The 12,541-nt window shown below is 46.2% G+C and overlaps 1 protein-coding gene across 1 annotated transcript; it reads right to left on the reverse strand.

The window, feature by feature from the left end:
- Positions 1-1,758: 1,758 nt before the first annotated feature.
- Positions 1,759-12,044, reverse strand: CRABP1 (cellular retinoic acid binding protein 1). Its single transcript, XM_055002921.1, has 4 exons — positions 11,960-12,044; positions 9,908-10,086; positions 5,093-5,206; positions 1,759-1,842 (listed from the first exon to the last, which is right to left on the reverse strand). The coding sequence occupies exons 1-4, from the start codon at positions 12,027-12,029 to the stop codon at positions 1,792-1,794; spliced, it is 414 nt and encodes a 137-aa protein (XP_054858896.1). The 5' UTR covers positions 12,030-12,044; the 3' UTR covers positions 1,759-1,791.
- Between the last annotated feature and the right edge of the window lie 497 nt (positions 12,045-12,541).

The following is a 12,541-nucleotide window of genomic DNA, read 5'->3' on the forward strand; positions in this document are numbered from 1 at the left end:
TTGGCTTTGTTGGGACCCTTTTCTCTTTTTGTGGCTGTTGACTTAAAATTTAGACACCGGACGGCCTGGAATGATCCTGGGACGGACATCATCAAGGCGAGCCGGTAAACTGTGAGCCAGCAGCAGCTAGTCAGACAGCTGTCCTTGTGAATTCTGCCAGTGGGGCAGGCACGAAGTCAGACTCCTGCCCGCATTAAATCACAGACCAATCATCAATGTCGCACAGTGTCGTTGCGCAGGAAACGTGGGCATTTTGAGCAAGGCAAGTTGGGTTTTGTCCCGAACATCCTGTTTGCAAAAATCACTAGTTTTACCTGTGTGGAAGGGTGTGCTTTTAATATCTCGATCTTTTAAACTGGAGATGCCAGGGGGTGGACCCTGATCCTCTTGATGTGCAAAGCTGATTGAGGAAGAGCCCCAGGAAATCCACATGAAGCTGCCTGGAAGTAGATCGTTGGTCTATCATGATCACCATTGTCTACTCTAACTGGCATTGGGTCTCCAAGGTCTTAGGAAAGGCTCTCTTACACCAACTGCTACCTGATCCTTTCAACCGGAGATGCTTGGTGTGAAGCATTCCACACGCAAGACATGCTCTCATTTAGATAAGAAGTGAAAACTCTGCAAGCTGTTGAGACAGTAGCTTTCCAAAAGCATTTTCACTAACCAATGCCATGAGTTAGTTGGATGTTCTTAACAGAAAATACTACTTTACACCATGCCCAATTATTGTGGAACGTACTGCCGCAAATTGTAGTCGCAGCTACTGGTTTAGATGACCATACAAGGGGATTAGACAAACTTCCAGGGAGAATATGCCTTATCAACGGCTATTCACTGTGATAGCTAAATGGAACTTCCATTTACAGAGGCAGTTTACCCCTGACTGACAGATTCTAGGGATATATTGATAGACGGCAGTTGTCCTGCTTTTGGGCTTCTTAGAACTCTGGCTGGCCAGTATTGGCAACATGACTCTGGGTTAGATGAACTCTGGGCTTTTTTGTGTGTAATATTTATAGATTTCTGATACACCATCTCTTCCCATTTGTGTCAAAACCTAGCTGAAGACTTGAAGAGGGGCATGGGGAAGAGCTCTTGCAGGGGCCACTATGGCAATGCTATATTATGATGGGGATTCTCTCCACCTGAGCCTTTTCAAAGCTTTGGGTGCGAGTAAGCTGTTGGCTCGCCAACATTTTAGTGGTCCAGGCATTAAACTGTGTTTTGTGAGTCGCTGTTATCTGAGAATCCATCCCATCAAAGGTGTTTTCTGTAGACCCTGCCCCTTAATTTGCCAGGCCCCACTCATGGGTATTTCAAGCGTGGTGAAATGTACTTGATAGGAAATGGCTTCCAAGGTTGATGGTGAAACAAGCGACGGAGACCAGTGGGAAGAGGGGAATGGTAGCAACCAGATAGCTTTGGACTTCATGATTTGTGGGCACCGCTGCACTCTTCCATGTGAAAAATGAAGAAGCCACCTTAAAAACATAGCTGGGAATGATATCCATTCAATTTAATTATCAATCGAATCGTACAAATTTGTAACTACAAAGCAAATGGGGAAGGGGAGAGAGAGAGAGAGAAACAGTTCTAACAGGGTATGGAATCAAAACAAGAGGTATGAGATGACGAAGAGGGACTCAAGAGGGAACGTGTGGTCACGTTGGAGCTGCTCTCAAGACAGGCCCCACAGATATTTTACCATGCAGGATTTTCTCCCCCCACCACATCTGCCAGTTAATCCTTCTCTTTATCCCCTGACAGCGAGATGGTAGCTGGCATCTTTCACTCTCGTATGTAAATTCTTGTGCATACAACATCATCGGCACCGAAAGTCTAGAAAGGAAAAGAGGCAGAAGCAATGTGAAGCCCCTTATGGTTCTGGTGGAGGAAGGTGGTCTAACTCTGCAGTTCCCAAACTAGTGGACTCTGAGAAAGAAATTAAAGGCTTGCCAAGTATCTATAAGCAGAGGTGTCTGCAAGGTTCAGTCCAATCAGCCAATGTCAAGGCTTGTAATTTGGCCACAGTGGATATGATTGGGTCATTCCATTGTTCCTAATGCAAATTAGCAGCAGAAACTCAGAGGAGGAGGCTGGTTGTTGAGTCTCTGCATGAGTCAGTGATCTAGGCTTGCCTCCTTCCACTCTCACAGAAAAAGAGGAGTATACTGAGTTAGAAGCTGCTGTTCGGACCTGTGCCTCATCTTCCCTCTTGCCTATATTTCTCGTTGCATTTAACTTGTGTTCGGGAATAACAAATACTCTTTTTAAGTGCACTCAACAGCTGTAGCATAGTTCCACAGCTCAACCACGGAGAAGGTAACAGACCTTGCATGCAACGTGGCTCTGAAGGAAATATTTTAAAGTAAATAATAAATGATTTGAAAATAAGTTTAATAAATCTGTGTCTCCCCAAAAGAGAGCTGAAGGGAACAGAGAGGAGTGACTTTTACGGCCATTCCTTCCTTCCCTAGTAGAATGCGGGCCCCTCCATGTTAGGACAAAATTATATGGCTGACAAAAAAATAATATGCAATGGAGTAAAGGTTCTATTGAAAGCACGTCTTAAGAGGAAAAGACACGGCCTCTTGAGATCAAAGCTATGTGTTAGCTCCCAAACTAGATGTTGAGCTTTCTCACCTGCCGTGTTCAATTTCACAATTCAGCAACATCATTTAAAAAAATGTTCATTCATTCATCCATTCCCCCCACAGCGCCCGGGTTTTAATCAGTTGTGGCAGGATTTTTTTTTTCCGGGGAGAGGACAGAGCTTGCAAACCTTTGCTTTCAAACCTCCTCAAAGTTCTGATCTTTGGCTGCAGTGATAATTGGTTCAGAGATCTCCGTCTCCCCCGGTGAGATCTGTGAACTGTACAAAATTTGGTTTGAGGCTGTTTTAAAAATAACCTTTGCTTTCATCAGGAAAGGAAAAAGGAGAAACCCCTTCCTCCGCTTTGAAGCATTTGTGATATAAAATACGGGCGGGGTTGGGGGGAGATGAGTTGCTATTTTCAAAGACTTGTCTAGGGCATAGCACTCTGTTGCAATTTGAAATCTGGCTAAAATTAGAGTGCGTGGTGCAAATTGGATGAACGGAGTTGACATTTAAGTTTAAAAAGTGATACAACTTTTTTAAAAAGTCTATGAGCTGAAGTTGTGAACTCTGTGCTTAAAGGTGCTAGTGCTGGGGCAGAATTATGTTTAACAAGAATAATGATGGTTGTTGTGGGTTTTCCGGGCTGTATTGCCGTGGTCTTGGCATTGTAGTTCCTGACGTTTCGCCAGCAGCTGTGGCTGGCATCTTCAGAGGTGTAGCAGAGGTGTAGCATCTTCAGAGGTGCTACACCTCTGAAGATGCCAGCCACAGCTGCTGGCGAAATGTTAGGAACTACAATGCCAAGACCACAGCAATACAGCCCAGAAAACCCACAACAACCATCGTTCTCCGGCCGTGAAAGCCTTCGACAAAACAAGAATAATCATCTTTGTGGGTTACATGCTGTCTGGTTCCAAGTTGTACAACAGAAGTTGTATATGAGTGTCATATGTCACCCACTGGATACACTTCTGACTCTATGGAATAACGCGCTTTCCGTGATCATAGATCCAGAGGAGTTACCCGTGTTAGTCTGTAGTTACAAAATAGTAGTCCAGTAGCACCTTTAAGACTGCTAACCAACTTTATTGTAGCATAAGCTTTCGAGAACCACACCTCTCTTCGTCAGATGCCTCTGACGAAGAGAGCTGTGGTTTTCGAAAGCTTATGCTACAATAAAGTTGGTTAGTTTTAAAGATGCTCCTGGACTCTTTACTATTATGGAATTATGGTCAAGGTAGGCCTGCTCTAATTCCAGTACTCCAAGCTTACATTGTGTCAAATGGCTCAAAGGGGGACCAAGCCCTGCTTGAAGCACTATGTTGCTGTGCCTAGGTTATAACCGCATGCCGTTTGAATCCTTCATAGGTCATCGTGGTTGGCTGTCCCTTCCCTGGAAATTTACTCAAGAGGAAGCATAGCACAACCCTCTTGGCAGCATCCCATCTGTCTCCAACGGGAACCCAAAGCAGTTTATATTGTTCTCCTCTCCTGTATCCAGAGGAGTTAGCCGTGTTAGTCTGTAGTAGCAAAATCAAAAAGAGTCCAGTAGCACCTTTAAGACTAACCAACTTTATTGTAGCATAAGCTTTCGAGAATCACAGTTCTCTTCGTCAGATGCACGTTATTCCATGCATCTGACGAAGAGAGCTGTGGTTCTCGAAAGCTTATGCTACAATAAAGTTGGTTAGTCTTAAAGGTGCTACTGGACTCTTTTTGATTTTCCTCTCCTGTAGTTATCCTTACCACAACCCTAGGACGTAGCTTAGGCTGAGAGCGCGTGTGACTGGCCCAAGGCCACCCAGAGAGAGTGGAGACTCAAACCTGGGTCTCCCAGATCCTAGTTTGACACTCTTAACCAGTATACCACATAGGCTTGAAAAGAGGGGAGTGGGAGACAGATATCCCTTGCAATGTCTGTGCAGACGTTACCCAGTGGATTTTGTAAGCAGAGTTAGTGCCTCTTTAATGATGCACTAAGGGCCAAGCTACAAGTGACGAATGACACTTGAACAGCAAGTGTATTTCTCCCTGTTCACTTGCCCTCCATGCGATCCACTTGCCGTTCAAGTGTCATTCGTCACTTGTAGCTTGGCCCTAACTTTCCAATTAATGCTGGTCTGGAAGCGGAGCTATAATTGGGACGGAGGACCCAGAACACGGGACAGGCATTACTAGGTCCGTTCCTGGGCTATCCAGGTGCCTACCTTGCCAGTATGGTAGGCCACACCGGCTAGGCGGGAAATCTAGCCACATGAATGGGAACAATGGGCTGCACTTCTACGCATGTTCAGAACTCAAACACCATGATGCAGCGCTTGTGTGACTTCCTACGTCAACCTGCGCCAACCTATTAGCAAGCACAACGTGTTTTGTTTAAGAAGCTTTAACGTTTTCTACTCCCCAGAAAACAGAGCGTTTTCCCCATTAATAATAGCATAACAGGGGAAACTGGCCCTGGGCAGCCCAGAGAGACCGTAAAGTTCTTACCAAAATCAGCTCGTCGCCAGCCAGTTCCCGCGTCCAATATGTTTTGGGGCCATCACCCTCCAGAAGTGTTTGCTTGCAGTAGATCTTATTTTCGTTCTCCCAAGTGGCTAAACTCTGCAAGCCGAAAGCACACACACACACACACACCGGCCACCCCCCAAGAAAACACAGTTTAGCAGGGCTGATTATCTCTTCACAAGCATAAGGCAGAGAGGATGCTCTGTTCCAGCCTGTGTTCCAGCCTGCGGTGCGGACGATAAGCTCCTTCTGATTTTAAAGAGCATAACTGCAGCAGCCAAGGAGAAATAAGAGGTCGCTAACGAGGAGGAAAATTAACTCAGCAGCCCAGGGATGTAAAGTCAATAGTACAAGTATTTTCCTAGTACTGGAGCGGCTGAAGAAGTCTGTGTTATGGGCATAAGCAAGCTTCCACGTGTGCAACCAAGACTGAGAGCCAAGCTACAAGTGATGCCTGACACAGGTTGGACACTTGTCAGCTTCCCTCAAGTTTTGATGGGAAATGTAGGCATCCTGGTCTTGCAGCTTGGCTCTCCATTGAATTGAAGTTTACAGAGCAGCAGTCTATGGGAGGGAGAACACGCGGTCGGGAAGGGAGTGCAGGCATCAGGTTCTTACTGGGCACCCCCCTTCTCCTCTGCTGTGTGTTGGGGGGGGGGAGGGATTTCTGTAAACTTCAATTAAATGGAGCCAAGCTACAAGACCAGAACGCCTACATTTCCCATCAAAACTTGAGGAAAGCTGACAAGTGTCCAACCTGTGTAAGGCATTACTTGTAGCTTGGCTTTTGCTTGGAGAGCAAGTGAATGGCAAGTGAACAGGGAGGAATACACGTGAGTCTGTTCACTTGCCAGGCAAGTGTCATTCATCACTTGTAGCTTGGTGTGTAGGCACATTGGGGTAAGGTGCACAGTTGCAAATGGTTTTCCAGCCTCTCTGGATGTGGCTGGAATGTACCTTTGGAGTACAGATGAGTATCAGCAACCACTTTTGTGGCTGCAACTAGAGTGAGGCAAATTCCACGTGGTTTTCTGCTTGCGTAAGGGGGGGAGGGGGTCACACCAGATTCTCCTCACTATCGCCCTTATCCTGTGCAGTGCTTTGCCCAATCGGGTCCCCTGATCCTCAGTGCATAATCTTTGCAGAGAGTCAAAAGGGGCCCTTCCTCTTGCCCCCATAGAAATGCTGTTAGCATTTATGATGAAGGAAATATCAACCTCGTGACAAGTTGTGTTTCCCCTCTTATGTGCAAAGAGCAGGAGAGGTGCTCCAGAGTGCTGAAAATGGCATGTACAAATGGATCTTGAACGTGGCGGCCTGTCTTTAGCCTCAGGCTAGGACATTTCTCTAACCCTAACTGCCTTGCCATAGAGTCATGGAAGAAGACTTTACCAAATTGGCACGGCAGGTCTTTGTTCCGCCAAGAAGAGTCACACATCAGGCAAAGCAAATGACCCGTCAGGTTAAAGGGTTTTTCACCTCCCTCAAAAAAAAAGTGAGTACAAGGTGAAAATTGGAGAGGGATGTGCAAGAAGCTTTCGGTGAAGAGCAAAATTACATGTTACAAGGCAAACGGATTCCCTGCGTGCTTGGCAAGGTAGGGTCAGGGAGATTTTTCAGGGGGGAATTGGGGAGGGGAAATGAAGCACCTCTCAGCTCCCCGCCCCCCGCCCCCAGCCCCTGTACTCAAGGGAACTGTGGCAAGCATAGGCTTTGAAAGGCCATTTGCCAACATCACATTGCTGAGCTCTTTTATGCCACTTAAGTTTCTTTTTTATTCAGAACATGCAGCCAAAGCATATCTTTCTTTGGGAGGGGGCATTCATGAATCACGATCTGGAGTTGAGCCTCAAATGACCTTTTTGCAACTGGGACTTGGTAGCTTACAGCTAGAATTCTTACTCAGGTTAAGTGGAAGAAAATTCTAATCTGGTTTCTGTGCCAGCAATTTATTGATTTGGTTGGGGTGGGTGGGTAGTTATGCTGTCTTTCCAGAGTCTTTCTCAGTCCCCAGGCCAAAAATCCTGAAGTGCAATTGCCTTCCTTGGAAAGAATAATGGAAAGAATAATAATAACAACATAACATTCAATTTATATACCGTCCTTCAGGACAACTTAACACCCACTTAGAGCGGTTTACAAAGTATGTTGTTATCATCCCCACAACAATCACCCTGTGAGGTGGGTGGGGCTGAGAGAGCTCTGAGAGAACTGTGACTGGCCCAAGGTCACCCAGCTGGCTTCAAGCGGAGGAGTGGGGAATCAAACCTGGTTCTCCAGATTAGAGTCCTGCTGCTCGTAACCACTACACAAAACTACAAAAATGCTATTCAGCTTGGGGGTGCTTATTTTAGAGTGCATAAGGTTCAAGACTGATATTAAATTAATTTAATTTAATTTATTACATTTATATTCCGCCCTCCCTGCATCAGCGAGCTCAGGGCGGATAGTTACCATAATAACAAAAGTGTGGTTTACTTCCATATAATAGTTGTGGTCAGGCTGGTCTGAATCATGTGTGCAAATGGGGTTTCCCTCATTGCTAGGTGCAGCAATAGAAGCTCCGTCTGTCCTAGTGAGAAATGGGAATCCCTTGCACACGTGGAGCTCTGGATTGCTGTTTTTAGGATGATCAGGAAACCAACTGGTTTACATCCAAAGATTTTCGCTCTGCTGCACTGTAGATGGGGCTGGCCTTCCTATAGATTCCCTCCACTAAATCCCACAGTTGCGAGTATCATTATTACCAATGCCCAGTGGTGTAGCCACATAAGACATATATCTGCTAGCAATAATGCAATAAATACATGAATGGGGGGGCAGGGACCACCACGCTCAAAAATCTAGCAAAACATGGAAACAATAAAAGCAAACATCCTCTTGAGTGCCCAGATCTTTTCTACAGGGTCATATTTTTACCTCTCGACTCTGCAAAAAAAAAAGAGGAAGGGGGGGGGAGTGCCAGACTCTAAAGGAGAGATGAAAAGGAAGTGATGGATAGAACCAAGGAGGTAGAGTTGGGTGGGTGAGCGGAGAGGGACGGGTATCGTCCTAATGGACAGGGTACTTTGCATTTGGAAGGCTATGACCCATTCTGGAGATTCAGAGGACCCAGATTCTTTTTGAGGGTTGCAAAATCCAATTCTGGTGCTAAGGCATGGACTCCCTACCTTGGCCACTTCAGAAGGAAGAGAGAGAGAAACAAAGCACCTTGGAAACACATAGATCTATAGCAGCTTGAATAGACAAAGCTTTTTTTCCCCCAGAGTAAAAGAGGATTCGGATTAGAGCTGTCCAGATCAGCGAAGGGTTTAATGCACTGATTTCCCCCTGGAATAAAAACTGAGATCTCTCCGAAATCAGTTTCCAAGCCTTTAAGTAGGACATAAGAAACATCTGACCCGTATTTCATTGCCGTTTCAAGAATGCTGGGTCTCTAATTTTTTTTTTTAAAAGAGGTGTTATTTACCACTATGGCAACGTTAATCTGCTCCAATGGTCTGCTGGGAGCTGAACGAAGCACAGCTGTGACAAGTCACCTGCCCCGAGGGCTTTATTCTGTTTTTTTCACCAGAGCTAAGAGAAAAGCCTCAGAGAGGGACCACCAACATACACAGTAGGAGTCTCCACGTAGTTGGGGGACTCCCTACGTATGCAGAAAAATATAACTTTGTAAACTGACCAAACAAAAGGGGGGGACCCTTAAAATAGGGCTAATGGAGGCTAACTATGTCCCGAGAGCACAGAATATTGAGACAATTTGAGTATTATTTAAAGCACAAAAGGGGAAGAGGAAAAATTGTCTTTCACAAGCCCTTGAGAGCTTTGAGAATTCTGGAAAGAGAGACGGGGATGGGGGGAAATTTCCAACTTGCCCTCCTCAGTTCTTAGATCCAGAGGAGTTAGCCGTGTTAGTCTGTAGCAGCCAAATAGTAAAGAGTCCAGTAGCACATTAAAGACGAATCAACTTTATTGTAGCATAAGCTTTGGAGAACCACAGCTCTCTTCGTCAGATGCATCTAACGAAGAGAACTGTGATTTTCGAAAGCTTATGCTCCAATAAAGTTGATTCGCCTTTAAGGTGCTACTGGACTCTTTACTATTTTCCTCCTCAGTTCTGTATAGGATATTACCTTGTTTGTTCAATTCCCTTAGAGTTTCTCAGATCTCTAGCTTTTCAAAATATTCAGGATATTTACTGTTAAACTCCTAAAGTTTCTGACAGCTGTTACATACAATACCCTGTGCTGGCATTGAAAAAGTGGCAAGGTTTAAATATCTTCCTGTTCAAACTTCCGAGGGACTGTTGGCGAGTGTCTCTCCTTTTTTTAATGCAGTTTTTAAAAAAGGATTCTAAATTCTGCTCAGCTATAGAACTGCAAATGTATTGAGACATGTGCAGATTTTTATGCATGGTTTTGTTCCAGAAATGTGTTGTTATACACGTTCTGTGTGAATTATGAACTTCAGGCAAGCACGCACCAACGGCATAAGGAATCTCTGCACCAAATCTCCTAGTGATGTGACAGGTAGTGCTACACATTCGGGATCGAGATGCATCAGGATTTGTGAGCTATGGTTTTTAGGGACACACTAGTTATATTTTGCTCTTTGGAGTCCTATAGAACTAGGTTGTTCCGATATATCGTTTTCACAAAGTTCTGTAAAAAACAGAACCATCTCTTTATAAAAACAGACATTGACCAACGCTATACCAATCCTGAGGATATTTGAGTGGGAATTTTCAGTGGCAGAATGCCACTGGATGGATGTGAATTTCAAAGGACCATTTCTTACCCGGCATTTTCGGCCATCCACCGTCTCTTCCTCGAAACTCTCCCCTACTTTGAAGTTGATCTCGGTGGTACGTACGGTGGTAGAGGTTTTGATGTAGAACTGGTCCCCGTCTTGGCGGATCTCCACGTGGGGCTTGGAGGCGGCTGCCACGGCCACTTTCCGGAGCATGGCATTGACACCTGGGCAAAGACAAAGGAAGGAGTCATGACACCCCCCCACACATGATATTTGGCTGTCCCACCCCTAAGTCCTTTGGCCCAAGAGGCAGTGTAGTGTATGGGCTAATGCGGGGCCACTGAAAACCAACTTCATATCCACTTTACCTTTATGAAGCTCTGGGAGCCTAGCCTACACCAGATGACTGTGGTGAGGATAAAATGGATTATCTAATGTCTGTTACCTGTGGGTGGAAGTTGATGAGATATTTCCGTAATGCAGTAAACTTTGCAAACCCTGTAAAGGCGATCCAGTTGACCCTGGGCTACTACTTTGTCCTGAGAGATTCGGCATTTTTCCTTTGACAGGTGTGGAAATCTTCCAGGCTTCCAGAGCTTTTACTTGATAATGCAGTTTCATTCTGAGTTGTTCTTTGAGCTTTCACACAACCCACTTATTGTACACCTCCAGTGAGTTCTTAAATTCCTTAGAGTAAGAGCTGGGTCCGATAGTACCTTAAAGATCAACTAGATTTCCAAGGTGTGAGCTTTCGAGAATCAAAGGTATTTGACGAAGGGAGCTTTGACTCTGAGAAGCTCATACCTTCTTGGAAATCTAGTTCGTCTTTCAGGTGCTATTGGGCCCAGATCTTATTCTTCGACTGCAGACTAACATGGCTACCCACCTGAAACTATCTTAAATTCCTTGTTCAGTTTGACAACTGTGGTTTGAACATGGTGTCGATGGTTTTAGGGTTTGTTGGATGTTTAGGAGGGTTGAATGTTACTTGTATGTGGCTTTGAAGAAGTTTTGGAAAGGGGTCTACCGGGTCTAGAAAATAAATAAGGATAAAATGGTGTGAAGGCTACCCTGAATTTTTAGGAACAGCAAAAAATTGCAGGACGGTGGGCTAAAAAGCCAGTGTTTTAAAGAGCTGGAGTGGCTACCTGATGTTGATGGTTCAGGATAGCCTGTCTGCTTCAGCTCTTTAGATATATGGATTTTCTTTTCTTTTTCCTGATGCTTCTGAGCCGGGCGCAGCTGGATTAGCAGCAGGTGCTCTGGTCAATGGGGGGGGGGGGGGGTGCAGAGCAGGTGGGGTGTGCTTAGCCATGCAATAAAAGGCTCTCAAAAACAATTCACACACACACCACAAACGCTTAGGTTTTCTTCCTTAGGAGCTCTGCCTTTGTACCTAGCGCTGACCAGTTCTGAGGCCATCTGTGTAGGGGGGGGGATAGGGGGGGCATAAAATGCTAGTGGGTCCGGATTTGGAATATGAGCTAGAGAATAAAACAAGGGGTACTTTAAAATAGCAGCTCCCCACCAAGAAGGGAGGGGCGAAGAGCAAAAGTAGGGTTCAAATTTTGTCACCCCTCCAAAAATAATCCTGTGTTCTTAAAATACAGTCCCCCCCTTTTATACCACCCACCATTTACTGAATTGACCCTATTATAAAAACAATACTATTTCACACGCACGCACTTCTGTCCTTTGGCCCCATCAAGGAATAGCAGGACACAAATAGTGACGACAATAATTATTATTATTTTCATATTCTTCTTATTTACAGTTAATACTTCCAAACCTGCAGTCGGTAAGAAGGACCCCGTTGCATTTCGTGGCGAGTAAAGGAATACTGGCTCAAGCTGCATAGTTGGAGGATCTTATGCATGCTCGTGAACCTTTACTTGGGAGTAAAGCCCATGCCGCTTCTCTCCAAATCAACCCTGGGCTGCAACATTTTGCGCGTTCCTGCCGTAAGTAACGCCCCCCCCCGGTCCCCCAGCGGCACTTACTCACGAGTAAGCCCACCGCCCGCCTCGCACCTTTGCAAAGCCAAGCAAAGGTAAGAAGAACCCCCGTTGCGCTCCCGGGCTGCGGCTGCCCCCTTACCCAGGACTTTCAGGAGCTCGTCGAAATTCTCGCTGCTTTTCATTTTCCAGGTGCCAGCGAAGTTGGGCATGGCTGGGCAGCGGCGATCCGAGCAGGGCAGGCAGAGAACCGGCAGCCAGGCAGCCTCTGCGCTTCTGAGCGCGCACCTTGTGAGCCGGGCGAGGCAGTGGACCGCTCTCCTCCGCCCCCCCCCTTCCAGCCTCCCATCTATCCATCCATCTGCTGCCCCCCCTCCAACCCACCCATCCATCACTCACCCACAGCTTTCCTTCTTCCTGCCCCACAGCGCTCGCCCCATCCATCATCCGCCTTCCCGGCCATTCAACTGGCCGGCCACCGCCCGGAGTTGGCCCCATCAGATCCCCCCCCCCCGCCTAGTTTTGGAGCTGGGCGGAAAAAGGCTCATAATTGAACGGGAATGATCAGCCTAGGGCCAGAGGGGGGGCCTCCCTCACTCTCCCCCCATCTCCAATTAGGGCTGCCAGCCTCCAGGTGGTGGCTGGAGATCTCCCGGAATTAGAACTGATCTCCAGGCCACAGGGATCTTTTCGCCTGGAGAAAATGACTGCTTTAACAACAGCA

Source organism: Eublepharis macularius, chromosome 18, assembly GCF_028583425.1.
Source record: "Eublepharis macularius isolate TG4126 chromosome 18, MPM_Emac_v1.0, whole genome shotgun sequence".
In the NCBI taxonomy this organism is placed as follows: domain Eukaryota; kingdom Metazoa; phylum Chordata; class Lepidosauria; order Squamata; family Eublepharidae; genus Eublepharis; species Eublepharis macularius.